Raw genomic sequence first — 18,111 nt, forward strand, 5'->3', positions numbered from 1 at the left:
TGAAAGAGTATTTTGTACTATGAATTTTATGAAGAACAAACAGAGAAATAAAATGGGTGATGAATATTTGAACAATTGCTTGGTTACAGAAAATTCTTCGGACAAGTGAACGATGGGGATATAATCAATCTTTTCTAACAAGGGGATCGTAGGGTTATATTGTTGTAGTCTTCAATGTTTTGTTATATTTTTTTAATTATTCATATTTAGAACTTGTACTTTCGTTATTATTATAGATTTGTTACCACCGTTATAACTTATCATCCATTATATTGAGTATTTGCTTCAAAAAAATTTATATATGACCTATACTTGGCATACCCAGCAGCAAATTTCTGGCTCCGCCACTGCGTACGCAGCAATTTGTACTTGATCCGCCAGTGCCATCAGCTGGTCACGCGCGGTCGGCAAGGGACGCGAGAACGCGACAGAAAGGGCGCGGCGGTGCGTGGGCAGGTTGCGTCCGCGAGATCATGGGATCAAACAAAAAGCACGCGCAGCACACACACACACCGCTAGCTAGCTGGATGCGCACAAGCCCCCAAGGCAAGCTAAGGCAGCGTCACTCACTTCCCGACCGCTGGAGTATAGCTCATTACGGGCGAGAACTTGCTTGCATCCATGGCGACCAGGACGACGTCTACGGCAAGTTTTGCGTCGCCGACTCGCCGTCTTCCTCTCTCTCAACGAAGGTATGCGTTTCTCTTCGGTCAGGGCTGTCGATATCAGACCGCCGTCAGCTCGTTACCCATCACTGAAAAATCGTGGAGTGGAGACAGAGATCAGCTAGCGGCGATGTGCACAAGAACAGTGCGTTCGAGTCTCGTCCGGCACTGCCAGGGCCCCCCGGTTGCCTGCTGAATGCGTGTAGCTAGCAGCCGCTCCATTCCAGTTCCAGGGGCCGCCGACTAGCCTACTTTCCGTTTGCCATGTCCATGTCCCGTACCCGTACCTAGGCTCCCAGGCCACAGCAGTCCGCAATCCGCATGCAAGATCTGGAGAATACTAGGGAACTAGTAAAGATGGGGAGTTCGTAATGCTAGATGGTGAACATTATACTACAAAGGATACAAATTACAGATTAAGAAAATTCCAAATTCTAGATCCTGAACATACTACTAAACTAAGCATATTCATCCCCAAATCTTTGCCATATATGCTCAACCAAGTCAGCCTTGAGTTGATGATGCTTTTTCATCCCCTGATTCAGTTTTCTTCAATCTCTTGTTTGCAGCCATTTCTTGGTTCTCACTTCTCTTTGCCCATTTTGGTTGGTCCTTCACTGCTTTCCACCAATAGTCTAGAGTGAATGCTCTCCCCTGTGTTTCTCTTTTGTAAACTGCATGGACTTTTGCCATAATCTGGTCGTCAGATTCTCCACTGCGATGTGCATGATGCATTCTAATCCAGCATCCATTGAAATGGACCACGAGCTTATTTTGTCTCGGTGTAGTGGGTTTTGCATTGTGCAACTGTTCTTCTTCTTTTAGGTCTGACATTGCTATTGAATTCTGCCACAATATTCTTCCAAAAGCTTTCACCCTTTTGTGAATTCCCCTTCATTGGATCCACAGAATGACGCAACCAAGCACTAACCAGTTTGAGATCCTCTTCCTCACTCCAATGCATACGACCAGACTTCTTTTCTTCACCTTCACTAGTATCACTCCAGACTTCTTGATTGCTGATATCTGCATTCATATTATTATGTTGTACAGGAGATATCGGTGATGCCGGACCTGACCCAACATCACCATGGCTATAAGCCATGGACTCAACTGGTGATGAAGACCGAGCACCTTCAATTACAGCTCCTCTTCCAAACATTCCAGCAGAAGGAAAGCTAAAGTTGGCTTCATATGGAATACCAGGATGAAACCCTCCATATGGGTGGTAGTTTGGAGGCATGCCATATGGACTAAAGTTTTGAGGAAACTGAGGTTGAAGCTGTGGATTGAATTGAGGAGGAAATTTTGCAAATGATGGTTGCTGGTATCCTCTGGTGGGTCTATTGCTTGGATCTCCTTGCTCTCGAGGATAGGAGTTTGAACGTTGTAGTGGATTTGGAGTTGAATCATCCATTGTTTTTTTTCCTTCGTAGTGGTCCAATTTGAACCGGATGTACGCATAATTATAGCCAGGCGCTCTGGTGCTCAACGTTCATGGAGTGCAGCAACGGCTACTTGTAACGGCCAAGTGAAGGGAAAACAATATTCAATGTTGAGCAGCAGCAACAATCTTAAAAGAATTAATATTCTATCTAGAGCACTGGGTGCAAAACTAGGCTTCCAAAGCCAAACGGATGCTTTCTGGCACCCACTCTGCAGCGTGGAGCACCACAGAATCTTGGGGATATACTTTGGAGCACCCTTCCCGCACGCCGGAGCTGCTCTAACAGAAATTCCAGTGGAGTGATTAAATAGACTGACATCCCCATATTTACTCGGTGAGTGCAAAAAAATTCATCTCCAACAAACCTTCTAAATGAGCTGTCATTTTGATAGCCCTTCCAAATTTCTCCCCAACCCCCTCGTTTGGTGACTCTCTATTTGGGTTGACAACTGTAGACCCCACCAATTTTTTTTTTCATTTTCGCCTATGCGATCTTGGCGAAGCATCCGCCCCCGGCCATCATGACCTTGAACTCCTCGATGGAGATGAGGTCGTTGCCGTTCTGGTCGACGCCCGACGGAGGCGGACTCGCCGAGCCCCCGGAGCACACGCGCGAGCTCGGTGGCGGAGATGGTGCCGGTGCCGTCGGCGTCGAAGACGCAGAAGGCGTGGCGCAGGTCCTCCTCGACGGCGGCCGCGTCGCCCGCGACGGTGGCATTGAGGGCGGCGAACTCGTCGAGGCTAATGAAGCCGTCGCCGTCGGCGTCCGCCTCAGCCATCGTCCGCCTTGTCATCCTTGAGCAATCCCTTTCCAACCTGAAACGGGCACATCAATTTTAGTCCGGTCCTCCCATCTCAGAACGATTAGCTGATAAATCCAGCTAGAAAGAGAGGAAAAAAAAACCCAGCTAAATTCGTACCTTGGCAGCTCGAGTTCTTGCTCTTGACCACTTGGACATGGCGGTCTCGTGCTTCTCGATGTCGAAGGAGACGGACCTGCGCTTGAGCAGCGCGAAATCGAGCAGCTTCCACCTGTCCAGGTCCAACCACGGCAAACAAGAAGCAAATCAGCACCACGCGATGCGCAATGCCGCTTCGAACCGACGAAGGCATCCCAATCGCAAGCATCATCAGAGTGAGCAGCAGCGCACGCACCAGCTCTGCTCGACGAGGACGGCGCAGTCGGCGAGCTGGCGGCGCGTGCGGAAGCTCTTGTACACCTTCTGCAGGCGGGCGTCTCGGCGGGCGTCGGCTCGGCGAACCGGGCCCCGGCGGCGGCGGCCCGAATGGAGATCTCGGTCTCGACCTGCAGGGAGCCCAGGGCGGCCTGCGCGCGCTTGAAGCTGAGCGAGCCCTCGATGAGCAGCTTGCCGGAGCCGAGCGCCTTGAGGATGGGCGGATTCCTGGCGGGCGGCGACGAACAAGGTGTGCGCAATCCAAGGAGCTGGCTTTGCGGCCTGGCTCGGGACAGGGGATGGGAGAGAAAGGAGGCGATGCGAAGGGAATGGGGAGGAGAAAGAGGTGGAGGGCGGGGGGAGGAGAATGACAGGTGGGGCATAGTTGTCAGTTGAAAAAAATGGATTTCCAATTTACTCAGTCTGCTGTAGTGGAGGTTTATATTTAGATGAGTAAAATTTAGAAGTGGTCTTCTAAATGGTCATTTGCTCACCCAAATTTGATAGCCTACTAGAATTGCTCTAAGCCAACGAGCTGAGAGGAAGAGCGTTCAACTCTAAGCCAACAAGCTGAGAGGAAGAGCGTGCTAGAATATGCATGACATAGAAACTGATTGATGCTACTCGGCTCCACTGCTCCTCATTCCATATGCAAATCACTAGCTTTGTTTGCACCAAGCACATCACCCGTCATTGGGCTTGGCTGATTCCTGCTGGTTGCTCCAAGGGTGAGCGGGAAAAGAAAAGAAGAGGAGTAAAATCACCAGCACTACTGCAGAAATGGTTTATTTTCAGGGGTGGGTAAAATAGGGTTTGTAGGGGTGGGCGCGATACCCGTCTCTATATCTCGCAGCTAAAAATCAAGGTTTCTAGGAGCGGGCCGTTTACCCACCCCTGGAAACACATTTCCAGGGGCGGTTTGTGGCATCAGCCGCCCCTAGAAATATATTTACAGGGGCGGATCATGCCGTGAACCGCCCCTTTAAATAGGTTTCTAGGGGTGGTTCGTTGTACAATCCGCCTCTGGAAATAGGTTTCCCGCCTTTCAATATTTCAAATTTTAAAATTTGTTTCCTGCCAATTTTCACCGATTTATTTAAATCTTGTTTCTGTCAAATTTAATCAAAATTGTTTGACGCTTTATTTAAATTTCTGTTTCTCGCCAATTTTAACGTATCAAGGTATTGCGCGATTCTATCAAGCTAGCGCGCTATTGAGTTTGTTGTGACCGCCAAAAAAATCATATAGAAGTATCATTACAGCGCATCATTAGAGTACATACATCATCAAAGTGCGCATAGAATATATGCATGCATGCTTTTGTTATATTTCTTCTGAGTAACGCTACTATAGCCGGCTCAGAGTTGCTGATTGTCCCACTTACGGAGGCTTCTGTATTTTGAGTCAGTTGACAGTTCATGCTCTGGGTGAACAAAATATCCATCTATATGGACCACTTCATGCAATATGAAACGACATAAATCATCAACTACATAGAGAAGTTGTTGCTCATGGAGTTGACCTTTGTGGGTTTCCCGTTGATCCTGCAAATAAAATATCCATGAAAAAATTAAGGCAAGTATTAGATGCAAGCAATAACAATATGCAATTATGCTTCTATTCCTAGCAAATTGTAGACTCTTACACGTTGGGGATCCATTGTGTATCTCCCGAGCTCCCTCATGTGCTCGCACATGTAAGTATCCACAGTACACGAAACCTGCATGTTGCTTGTGGCATGGAAAGTTTTTGCGCATCACCATTTTTTCTTGTCTATCTGGGGGATGAATTTCTCCTTTGTAAATGTAGTGCTTGTAAGTCCTGTTATTTTATGGAAAAAATAATTAAGAAGTTATTTGTATCTGGAAGATTTAGCATGATGTCCAATACAATATATGAAAAAATAAATGTAAAGGGTAACAATTTTGCTAACATGTTTAGGATGCATACGAATTCTGCGTATGTGCTCGACTGAAAATCAGCGGAGTCTAATACAAGTATTTTCCCAAGCTTCGGCTGTAACGCAATTGCAATCCAGTGATTTCTGCAAAAATAACACATAGGCATTTAGTCGAAGCAAGTGCATATTATAACAAATGAATAAAATTACATATACCGGAAGTGGTATGGTGCCCATATGATATCCCTGTAATGCCACCGTTGCATCTGAAGCGATATGTAGGCACCAACTTGCCTTACGATATCTTTGTGTAACTTTTTTCGCATTTCAAGTTTTGCTTGGCGCATTGAACACTTGTTTAGCTCATCGTTGTCATCCTTCCACATCATTGGTCCATAATGCCTTGACTCACAAATAGCGAACGGGTCAAGGAACGCAATCTTACGATTTAGAGCATCCGCTTGTCGTTGTTTGCATCCTGTAGAATGAAATGTCCCAACTAATTAGATATGTATGCATATATAATTATAGATCATTGCATATAAGATATTAGTTTGGATGCGACACTTACATGCACCAGAGTCTGAACATTTCTATGCTTAGTTGTTTGAGGCAGAACATGTCATGGATGTCTTCAAAATTGAACATGATATCATTGATACCCTCAGATTTGATCCAAAAATATCCGGATCATACCAAGCCCAAATAGTTTGAGTCCAAGTCTACATGATCTCGTTGTACCAAACTATGAATTCTCCCCTAGAAATGTCTTACCATATTCAATTTTTGTATCTATTCTGCAGAACATACAGGGCATTTGTCCAAGTCTTTGAAAGTATCCCCACGATACAAAATACAATAATTTGGGCATGCATGAATTCTTTCCACACCCATTGTGAACGGGCTGACAAGTTTCTTTGCTCGATATGTGTTTGCAAGCATTTTATTTGGCTTCGGAATCAACCAGACCACATAGCCAGGAGATCATTGAAGCTACTATCTGACAGCTGTGCTTAGCCTTTAGGGTCAATAGCTCAAGTACAAAACAAAAAATGGTCCAGTGTTTCGGATATCCATTAGATCGCTCGTATATATTTTTCTCTTCTGATTTCTTCACCGTCTCGAACTTTTCTATCCCCTTTGCACTACCAACCAACAGCTCTGCTTTGGTGTGCCGCAACAACTGGCTTAAAAAATCACCATCATCAAGTTCATCGCTATCATCATCACTGCCAATATCGATGGGCCCCCTGTCCACACCATCACTATAGCCACCACCAACATCTTCATCATCACCGCACGCATCATCATAATCATCAAACAAGATATTAAACTGGAGGTCTTGCAATATTTCGAGTTGATTCTCTCTCGGAGGTGGTGCTTCTTCACCATGTTTATTTCAGATCATCTAATTGTCTACAAAACCACTAATCAAGACATGCGATCTAATTATAGTTGTGTCACTGAATACTCTCATATTATTGCATGGTCTGCACAGGCAATGTATCAGCTGTGTCTTCTTAATTCTTGTATGGTTTTCCGCAGCTTGAATAAATTTATCAAGTTCTCCGTGGAAATATGCATCCATCCTTCGTACTTTGTACATCCATGTCCTATCCATCTCTAAACACCAACAACAGAAAATCAATAGATAATTTAAACGGATTAAAACAAGGTCTTAAATAATATTGAAAATAAATGCTAAATAAATCAACAGCTAAGAGTAGATATTGGAAACAAATAAAAGGGGAAAATAATTCAAACCCCAACCCATTATTACACCATTACATTATGTGAAAAAATAAAGGGGGAAATCAACTCTTTCTCTCTCTCCTCTATATATCTAGTAATTTGTTTTCTTAGCCTAAAATATGAAGATTGGGCCCAAATAATTACATAATTATGTTTTCCAACTAATTTAGCATAACTGTATCCAAAAACTTAAGACAAATCGTGACTTAAATGGTAAATCCACCCAATGGAGATCTAGATCTAGCTAGGAAATGTGAGAGCAATTTAAGCCTTCAAATTAACCCAAAAGCTTAGGAAATATATAGAATTAGCATCTACTTACCTCCTAGAGCCCCCAACTCCAAGGAAATCAAGTTCAAAACCTTCCCACCTCTATTTTTGATTTATGATATTTTCGGACAGCACCTCTCCTGAGAACAAAGTGTTCTGTCGGGAGGAGGAAGAAGCTCTTGCGCGCCTAGATATTTATGGTTTTTTCAGAGGCAGGTGACCCCACGATCCACCCCTAGAAACAAATTTCCAAGAGCGGTTGATGACATCAATCGCACCTGAAAATAGAGCTCATTTTCAGAGGCGGCTGATAGCATCAACCATCCCTAAAAAAAGGAGCGTTGCTGAAAATCATTTCTGTAGTCGTGTAGGCGCCAGTCACACAACTTACAACAAGTCACCTTATTTCAAAGAAAAACACTTACAACAAGTCACTAGTGCATGCCTGGTTGGGCATGAAATGATGGGCGATGAAGTTCTGTCCATGGTGGTACATCACACTAGACCAAAGAAGAAAACACTTACCGCAACGTACGCGAGAAGCCAGCGTAAAAAGTAGCGAGTTTCGGACTCCAGTGGCCAACAGTATAGCTACCACTGATATGACCACAACACAAGTTGGCTTCTAATAACCTAGTGGTTAGAGCACCTGAGTTTAGGAGCGAATTTAAAATAAATCAGGATCACATAAAAATTATAATTTATATAAAAATAAAAATAGGCAGGGGCTTGCCTTACTAACTTCGGTCAAAAAGATGTCTCACGTAGCCACAGCGGCAAAAATGGATGGGTTTAAACCAAATCTTTTTTAAGGGATGTTTAAATCAAAATTGACGAACTGATAGAAGACACATTTTTTTCCTTTTTAAGAATTTAAAGAAGACTTCCAGTCCTTCAAAACATAGAATTTAAACAAGTGTGATCCGGATCTAACTTGATATTCACTCATGGCATGCATGCGTGATATTCCAAATTAAACATATATGCTGCACCCTCAGGTCCCTGACGATTCATATGGGAGCCAAACTTGATATTTGCTTTTTTGGTTGTCTTAACACAAAACATAGGACACAATCTAATATTATTTCCACACATAGCATATTTATTAAAAAAGAAGGGAAAATTCGATTCGTGCCACCACAACTCCGTGAAATTGGGTTTCACGTTCAAAATCATGCCACTCAATGGCATGAATTTCAACATGAAATCCAACTTCAAGAAATTGTAGTGGCATGGATCAAAATGACCCAAAAAAGAAAGGTCTAGGGATTTGCTACTCTATATTATCATTTCAAGCTTTGGGATTTTTTCCGCTTTAACTAATGGAATTCCATTCATCTTATAGTCCAAATTGAAGTTTTGGGATAAGAAAAAGATTCATCTCTATCAATGAAATTGGCAAGTACGTTTTCATATTTGTTTGGTTAACTAAGAGCAAGTCTAGCAATACATCCATTTCATAACCACCAAAGGCAATGGGGACTACCCCTATTTCGTGAGGCCCCCAAAAATGCTTCCTGCTTGTGGCTTTCTGTTTCTTTTTTCTTCTATTTCAACGTATTCTTCCTGCTTGTGGCCGCAATGCGAAGGTGGATCGAGGAAGGCACGTGCAACCGAGCTTGGGCTAGTGGCAAGGGATGACCATGCGAAGGTGGGTCGAGGAAGGCAGGGGCTACCGAGCATCGTGACAGTTGTTGTGCTTCGGTCTTCTTCACTAGCTTAGCTTAGGAAAAACATTAACTATTGTTTAAACACTATTTTTTATTCCAAATGAACTCATATTATAAATTAATGTAAAGTAATCAATCCATCCGTTCAAACCAGCCACATTCCCATCAGTGGCGGAGCCAGCCCCAGTACCAAGAAGGGCTCTTTCCTCTTCCTCCATCTTCTTCCTCTTCCTCCTTTCCCCTCTCTCCTCCTCCTCCTTCCTGAAAACGGCTTCAACTCACTAGAGCTGCTCCACTAGATAAGGCGCCATATCAAGTTGCTCCACGATAAGCCAAATCCGGAGCCTCTTTTTTTTTGAGATTATACAGTAGAACTCACACACAATGCACGCATACTCACACCCCTATGAATACATATAGTCAAATCCAACCCTATGTGCATCTTCAAAGACTGAACCGGCAAATCATCGAGATTGACAAAGTCACCACATGCGCCTCACTGTCAACAGGAACATCGCCTACCACTAAATGCACGACGCCATTAAATTCTAAATCATCGAGATAGACGAAGTCACCACAGGCGCCTCGCTGTCGACAGAAACATCACCTACCACTAAATCCACACTACTACGGAACAGGCCTTTGTTCCAGGCTATTTGTCCCGGCTGCCTTTGGGCCTGGGACAATAGGTGGCTTTTGTCCCGGGTCCAACGGCTAGCCGGGCTAGCGGGAGGAAAGGGGCCTTTTGTCCTGGTTGGAGGCACCAACCGGGACAAAAGGGGGGTCTTTTATCCCGGTTGGTGGCTCCAACCGGGACAAAAGGCCCGCGCAGCCAGCCTTTTGTCCCGGTTGGAGCCACCAACCAGGATAAAAGGCCCCCCTTTTGTCCTGGTTGGTGTCCTTGGCCCCCTTATCCCCTTCCCTCTCCCCCCGCCCGAGCCATTCAGCTCACTTGTTCTTACTGTTCTTGGCTCGGTAGAGGGGAGTTCTTGCTCATTTCTTCACCACATTTGGGAAGATCTTTGATTCCCCCATCCATCCATCGGCGCTAAAGGTTTGGGGCTTCTTTTTCTCTTCTTCTTTGGCTTGTATAGCTCATTTCATGCTTTAGAAATAGAGAAAATGTGTAGCTAGCTCATTTCTTGGACATTTAGATTGCATATGTAGATGTAATTTTTTTTAGATTTAGATGAGTATGCGGATAGTAGAAATTTTTAGAATGAGTGTAGACACTTCATGTGATGTACTTGTATATATGATCATATTGTGGATAGTTGATTTTTGTATTCATGAATGAATTAATGAAATGAGTATATTAGAATTTTTTGTATTATGAATGGATTATTTTGACACTCTAGTGATGTATATATGATTTCATTGTTATTTGCAAGAGTTATTAATCTGATCATTATAATTGTAATAGTAAATAATATTTGCATTGTAATGGTAAGAATTTATAATTTTGTGAAAAATAAAGATATTTTCCAGTAAAATATGGCTTCAGCAGCTGGAGGTAGTAGCGCCGGTGGGGGTGATCGTTGTCCTTCTGGAGAGAAGGGCACAACTCGAGTAGGTCGTCGGTCCAAAAAACCTAGTGCTTTTCATAGGGCAGCGTTCTGTTATTTGGAAAAAGAATATAGAGAATGCGTGGCAAGGAGCGAGGAACCTCCGTTTGATTTTGAGGATTTATTGCGGCGTTACGGTTCGTCACCACCAAACTCGGAGGTTTCAGCTCTGCCATCTTCTTATGCGCCAGCAAGAAATCCGTTAGAGCATTCTACGTTCCCACGCAAGGACAGTTGCAAACCTATATGTTGTTGTCCGAATTTTTAAGTTTCATGTTGAGTACTCCTTTGTTAAGTTCTGTAATGCATTAAGTACTTCTTTTAATTAATCAAGATGTATGATGGATATTGCAGATCTTTTAATTATTCATGTTATGTTACATTTAGTTTAATTTAGGTTTGATATATTTTATTTATTCGATACGTGTAAAGAATTCAAATCGATTTCTTAAAAGTACAGATGGACCGGCAATGGATGTACAATTCTAACCGACGTTCAAACGATTTTATTGAAGGCCTGCATTATTTTTTGTCTGTGGCTGAGGCAAACAAGCAGAATGGTTTTATGTGCTGCCCGTGTGTTCATTGCAACAATAACAAGAATTACTCATCTTCAAGAATCCTTCAAGCCTCCAAAGAAGTAGGAAAAGAAGAAGAAAACAAAGGAGGCTCCTATTAAACCCTCGGACGTGAGCCTTGAAGAATGCGATCGGATAACTCAAGAAAGAGTTAAAGAGCACTTCAAGCCGAAGCCGAAGCCGGAGCCCGAGAAAGTGATAAATCCGGGAGATTTAAAAAAATTTAAGGGAATGTGCGAAGAAAATAAGAGAAAATTCATTCCGAGAGATGCCCCTTCAGACTACGACCGCACAATTATCAAAACTACTGAGAAAAAGAAGAGACAATCAAAGTCGTCGTCGTCCGACGTTCCACAGCTCGGAGCCCAAAACAAACAATCAATAGAGCCTCTCGTAGTGGGACAGACAACGCAACAACAAGACTTTGTTATATTTTTGAAAGAATCAAACCTGACGGCGGCTCAGATTGCAGGGGGAGAAGATATTCCAAAGGCCGATGTGGTCGTCAAATGGACGTATGAGCTGGGCAAATCTCTTGTACCCCCAAAGTAGTGTCCGTGCTTCCAACGCAAATGTATAAGCTGCACCAGCACTACATGCGTGCGATAGCCGATTGCATCTTCATGCAGGGCGCAAAGATTAAAGATGACGATTTCTTAGGGGGGCGTTATATGGATAAACTGGGAAGAAGTTTACCAACTATTCCATCAGGAGGACCTCGATATCTCTATGGTCGGCTTGTGGGTTCTGTAAGTATTTTACTCTCCTTACGTATTGTTTTGCATGATCTCAATATACTGATCTCTTGATTTATTTGGTATCATGTAGAATGGAGATACAAACTTGCAGGAGAAAGGGATACTCTCACCTCGGCTTCATCGACCCAATTACTTGTAATTGGAGGCTTCTACGCGACAATTCCGATGAGGTATTCCAAAACTTGTTCAAGTACATAAGCGTTCATCGCAACAAGCAAATGATATTGTTTCCTTACAACTTTGCGTGAGTGATTCTTTCTGTCTAACTCTTTCTATTCTATAATTGAATTATTTAAACCTTAACTACTAAGAACTGCCTCCGTATAATCTTGCAGTGAATACTGGGTCCTAATTGTCATAATTCCCGACAAGAGCCTACTCGTAGTTATGGACTCATTGAGGAGAAATCCAGAACAATACGAAGATCTTCTTAACATGATGAAAAAGTAATTCTACCACTACTCCGTCGATGACCGATAATTTGAATCACTTTGTTACTTGACTATAATTGTTCTAATCATGCACAGGATTTGCAAACAAGTCGCTAAAAATCATCCAGGCAAATTGGACAAGGAATTGAAGATCAAGACAGATTTTGCGGTACGCACTTGGATGATTCGTTGCACGTTTCATTAGTTTTATTATATATTCATGTAAATACATGATAATTTCTTCTCTCTTAAAGTGTATGAGGCAGGAACAAGACACTAATTTATGCGCATACTATATATACGAGAACATCTATGGTCTGGTAGGTCCTCCAAGGGCCTGGACAGATTGGGAGGAGGAAGTAAGTAAAAAACTTGTTAATATTTGAACTCGTATTTTAATTAGTCAAAATTAATTATCCCATTTTTCCATAGGTCGAGGAGACGCGCGATAAACTCATACCGGAGGAAAATATTATGGCGATTCAAGAACAATTGTCCAGATTTATTGTTGAGCAAATCCTCGATCCAAAAGATGAATTATACTATGATGGACAATCTAACATTGACAATCATAGCAAATATGATAATATACGCGTATATATGTAATTAAGAACGAATATATCTATGTAAATATATATGTGTGTATGTATTATATTTCTATTTATGAGTATGTATGTATTATATATATAAGCACTCCAATAATATATATGTATATATATATATTTATATAATATTGGTCATATACATTTTCATATGTAAAGGAATTCACATGTATAGATATGTGTATACATATATATAAGTGAATTAATTTATATATGAAAACTATCTAGGACAAATATTATATAAGTAACTATATATATATTAGTGGAGATCATACACACTGAATTCCAATACATAAGTTTAATTGAAATATAAAAATATAATTGAAATAGAAAAAGAATTGAGAAAAGAAAAACAGGAAGAAAAAAAAGGACCTTTTGTCCCGGTTGCCAGACCCGGGACTTTGTCCCGGCCTGGCGTTCCCGGCGGTTTCCCAACCGGGACAAATTAACTTTTCTATAGTAGTGGCACAACGCCGTTAAATTCTAGAAAATTCGCTCTATCGGGAGTCAAATCCAGGATCTGATGTGCTACTGAGGCTCTTATAACCACTAGGCTATAACATTGTTATTTGAAACTTCATGGATTGTGTTATTCTACAGAATAGATTTATCTGTTGATTGATATGAGTAGAAATAACAACTTCTGATCAATAAAATCCACGTGTTTCAAATAAGAGATTTATATACCGCAGTAAACTCAGACCGAAGCAGCCGCACAATATCTGCCTGGTCCCGTGGGGATCGAGCTCGATCTCGCGAGATGAGCGCCATCACTAGTTTCCGCGGCAGTATCCCCCGCGCCGCCCGCTTTGCATTCAGGCCGTTCCATCTTGTCCAAAACGGAACGGCCACGTACAACGGCAACAGCCGATGCACAACGGCAACGTACTGCGCATGCATGACCAAGCAAGCCCAGAGATTTTTAGTTGTGCGCGCTGCTGCTGGCAGGCAGGTGAAACTAACTAACCCTACGTAGCAACCGCCTGCCGGCATGGCAGGTTCAGACTTGAGAGATAGAGACATCATCCTACGCCAGGGAAGGCCGGACGCAGGACACCGCGGCCCCCAGCATCGTTTCGCGAGGCGGCGTGAGCTGATCGGGCTCCAGATTACTCCACCGGAGGCTGGCTGTTCCCCTTCGCCCCCCCAAGCCCCAGCGGGACGATGGCGCCGTCCGGCCCTGCGAACGGCGTGCGTATAAGACGGCAGCGGCAGTAGCAGCGCAGATGCAGACGACACGGGGCTTGCCACCCTTGAGCGCGGCGGCGTCCCCTCTTCCTCCGTTCGGATCCCGGGTAATCTCCTCCGCCGCTCCCCGGCTTCGTCTCCTCTCCGGGATCTTACTGGCAGCTCCATCCGATCCATTTCTCTCTGTTTGCAATCCTGTCAGATTGTAGATTAGCCCATTCCCCATGACCATCGCCATTGTTCATTCGTTCACTGCATCCTCTGTTTGTTCTGAACTTCTGAACCGAACACGTACGAGCCAGTCGTCTCGCGTTCCTTCGCGCCGATCCTCCGGGTTTCCCGCGACGGCCCTTGACCGGGAGCAGGCAGGAAGTTTCGTCTGCATCTGATCTGCATGGTTGTCATCAGGCGGATTACTTTTGAGAATTGGAGTTTTGGCTTCTCACGGTATCTGCAACAGGGCGCCGGGATCTGAAGCCAAGAGGTGTTCTGCCGATCCACCATAAACCCCTTCCACCACACCAGCGAGGGCCGGGCCGGGGCGACGGGATGTCAGCCGCCGAGAGCCCCGGCGCGGCCGCCGAGAGGCTCAGGCGCCATGACTCGCTCTACGGCGACGCCGAGAAGGTCTCCCACGACAAGTACCACGGCTCCGGGGTCAGGATCTCTCTCAAGCGTCACGCTGTTGCTGTCAGCTCGTTCTCTTCGCGCGCCGGCCTGTTCTTTCATAGGCATGACGGTGACACTGCTGACACGATCGCACGGGTGGCGCGTGGCGCGTGCAGGGCAGCTGGGCGCGGACGCTGATGCTGGCGTTCCAGAGCATCGGCGTCGTGTACGGCGACATCGGGACGTCGCCGCTGTACGTGTACTCGAGCACGTTCCCGGGCGGCATCCGCCACCCCGACGACCTCCTCGGCGTGCTCTCGCTCATCCTCTACACCCTCATCCTCATCCCCATGCTCAAGTACGTCTTCGTCGTTCTCCACGCCAACGACGACGGCGACGGTGAGCTTATTGATAATCTTGTCCAGCCGATCGAAGCAACAATGTCGTCCTAGTGTCAAGTGATCAACATGGTTTCATGCATGAATAAAAAAACAACAACAAACAAACAAACAGGAGGAACGTTTGCGCTGTACTCGCTGATCTCGCAGTACGCCAAGATCAGGATGATCCCGGACCACCAGACCGAGGACGCGACCGTGTCCAACTACAGCGTCGACACGCGGCTGCGGAGGGCGCAGCGGCTCAAGGAGAAGCTCGAGTCCAGCAACGCGGCCAAGATCGGGCTCTTCACCATCACCATCCTCGGCACCTCCATGGTCATGGGCGACGGAACCTTGACGCCAGCCATCTCTGGTACGTGCACCTACGGAGATGGCAATAATTAATAAAGTCCAATAATGCTACTAATCTGCTGCTGATGGATCTGTTCGTGCAGTGCTCTCGGCAGTGAGTGGGATCAGGGAGAAAGCGCCCAACTTGACACAATGTACGCATGCTGCAGCTTTCAGATACCAACTGATTAACTTGTGAGCGTGCTTAACTACGCCATGGAAAATGACTATTAGCTTCTGAATGTCGGTTTTGCTGCAGTGCAAGTGGTGTGGATCTCGGTAGCCATCCTGTTCGTGCTCTTCTCGGTGCAGCGCTTCGGCACCGACAAGGTGGGCTACTCCTTCGCGCCCATCATCTCGGTGTGGTTCCTCCTCATCGCCGGCACCGGGATGTACAACCTCGCCGTGCACGACGCCACCATCCTCCGGGCCTTCAACCCCATGTACATCGTCCAGTACTTCAGCAGGAACGGCGAGGAGGCCTGGGTCTCGCTCGGCGGCGTCATCCTCTGCATCACAGGTATGTGTGTCTTCAGAGTTCAGATGGATCTATCTGTTTTCGAACAGTTTTTGACACAAACCCTGTTGTTGTTCTATTGATCTAACGTCTATTTGCAATGTCATTTGGAAACAGGCGCGGAGGCCATGTTTGCGGATCTCGGCCATTTCAACATCAGGGCCATTCAGGTACCAGCAGCCATTGTTTCAGTGTTTCACTCTTCAGTTGCCGGGGGCCGGAACATCTCGTTAATTAGCTGTTACAGTATAGTTAATCCTACCAAGTTATTCGCTCGCTCTTGCAGATCAGCTTCACCTGCATCCTCTTCCCCTCCGTCGCACTTTGCTACATGGGTCAGGCGGCCTACCTGCGCAGATTTCCTGAAAACGTCGCCGACACCTTCTTCAAGTCCATCCCAGGTACTATGGCCGAATGATCAATGGCTGCCTGTTCGCGAGATTCCCAGTAACTACTCCAGTAAGCAATTATTTGCAAAACTTATGCCAAGGCTGCAGACGTAATAAGCTAATTAAAACAATAATGCAGAGCCGATGTTCTGGCCGGTGTTCGTGGTGGCGATCATGGCGGCCATCATCGCGAGCCAGGCCATGCTGTCCGGCGCGTTCGCCATCCTGTCCAAGGCGCTGTCGCTGGGCTGCTTCCCGCGGGTGGAGGTGGTGCACACCTCCAGCAAGTACGAGGGCCAGGTGTACCTCCCGGAGGTGAACTTCCTGATCGGCGCCGCCAGCGTGGCCGTCACGCTGGGGTTCCAGACCACGGCCAACATCGGCAACGCGTACGGCATCTGCGTCGTGACCGTCTTCTCCATCACGACGCACCTGATGGCCGTGGTGATGCTGCTCGTGTGGCGCACGCCGGCGGCGCTGGTGGCCGCCTTCTACGTCGTCTTCGGCCTCGCCGAGTTCGTCTACCTCTCGTCCATCCTCTCCAAGTTCGCCGACGGCGGCTACCTGCCCTTCTGCTTCTCGCTGGTGCTCATGGGGCTCATGGCGGCGTGGCACTACGTCCACGTCCTGCGCTACTGGCACGAGGTGGACCGCGCGCTGCCCGCGGCGGAGCTCGCCGCCGTGCTGGCGCGGCGCGACGTGCGCCGGGTGCGCGGCGTCGGCCTGCTCTACTCAGAGCTCGTGCAGGGGATCCCGCCCGTGTTCCAGATCCTGGTGGACAAGATCCCCTCCGTGCACGCCGTCTTCGTCTTCGTCTCCATCAAGCACCTCCCCGTCCCGCGCGTCGCGGCGCCGGAGCGCCTCATCCTCCGCCGCGTCGGCCCCGTCGGCCACCGCGTCTTCCGCTGCGTCGCGCGCTACGGCTACACGGACACGGTGGAGGGCCACAGGGAGTTCGCCGCGTTCCTCCTCGACCACCTCAAGGTGTTCGTCCGGGAGGAGGCCGCCTTCGGCGACGGCGTCGGCGGCCGCACGCAGACGGCGGCGGCGGCGGTCGAGCAGGAGCAGCGGTTCATCGACGCGGAGGCGGCGCGCGGGGTGGTGTACCTGATGGGGGAGGCCACGGTGACGGCGGCGCCGGGGTCGTCGTGGGCGAAGCGGGTGGTGGTGAACAACGTGTACGGCTTCCTCCGGAAGAACCTCCCGGAGAGCCACAAGGCGCTGTCCGTCCCCAAGGACCAGCTGCTCAGGGTCGGCGTCACCTACGAGATCTGAGCCGGTCGTCTCTTCTCAATTCCTACCTACCTAGGCCTTGTTTCCCTGTGCTAGCTAGCTCGCTCCTTGTTCTTCGATCTCATGGCGTGCTTCCAGCAGTTGGAGACTTGGAGTGACTGTTCATCAATCTCTTGTGCACAATGTATTTGCATGAGTAGTAGCTAGTAATAGTTGTCTCTGTTGCAAATTGCCAACATCTGCGGTGCGCAAGCCGGCCATTGCTTCAGTGCTCGCAGATCACAATAGCCAATTAGACATGGAGAGAATCAGAGAAATGCATGGTGAACACAAAAATCACTGCAAAAACTGACGTTCCTTTCTGGTAAACTGTACTCCATTCACGCACAGAGGCTTCGCTTCATTCATGCCGTCCCTTTCAGTAGTTGTCCTGCAGAAACTGTAAATATATCTGCGCCTTGTCCTTTCTCTTGTCTGTTAATATTCAGAAGGATGCAGGCCTCAGCTGAAACCGTTGAGCCACAAAGCTGCTGAACCAGGGGGACGCCAGCATAGGGCAGTCCGGATAACGGCTTTGGCTCTTTGTTTGTACTGTATTCGGTGTCACCGAATGAGCCAGGCCCTCCCTTCA

At 46.5% G+C, this 18,111-nt stretch overlaps 1 protein-coding gene and 1 pseudogene across 1 annotated transcript; one reads left to right on the top strand and one right to left on the bottom strand.

Moving 5' to 3' along the window:
• Window positions 1-2,447: 2,447 nt before the first annotated feature.
• Window positions 2,448-3,670, bottom strand: LOC120654609 (annotated as a pseudogene).
• A 10,880-nt stretch (window positions 3,671-14,550) lies between these two features.
• Window positions 14,551-17,580, top strand: LOC120654618 (potassium transporter 19-like). Its single transcript, XM_039932198.1, has 8 exons — window positions 14,551-14,658; window positions 14,787-15,009; window positions 15,124-15,363; window positions 15,446-15,496; window positions 15,601-15,861; window positions 15,976-16,028; window positions 16,145-16,259; window positions 16,387-17,580. Exons 1-8 carry the CDS (start codon window positions 14,551-14,553, stop codon window positions 17,520-17,522), a joined length of 2,187 nt encoding a protein of 728 aa, XP_039788132.1. The 3' UTR covers window positions 17,523-17,580.
• The last annotated feature ends 531 nt before the right edge of the window (window positions 17,581-18,111 follow it).

This window comes from Panicum virgatum, chromosome 1K (genome assembly GCF_016808335.1).
Source record: "Panicum virgatum strain AP13 chromosome 1K, P.virgatum_v5, whole genome shotgun sequence".
Taxonomy (NCBI): Eukaryota; Viridiplantae; Streptophyta; class Magnoliopsida; order Poales; family Poaceae; genus Panicum; species Panicum virgatum.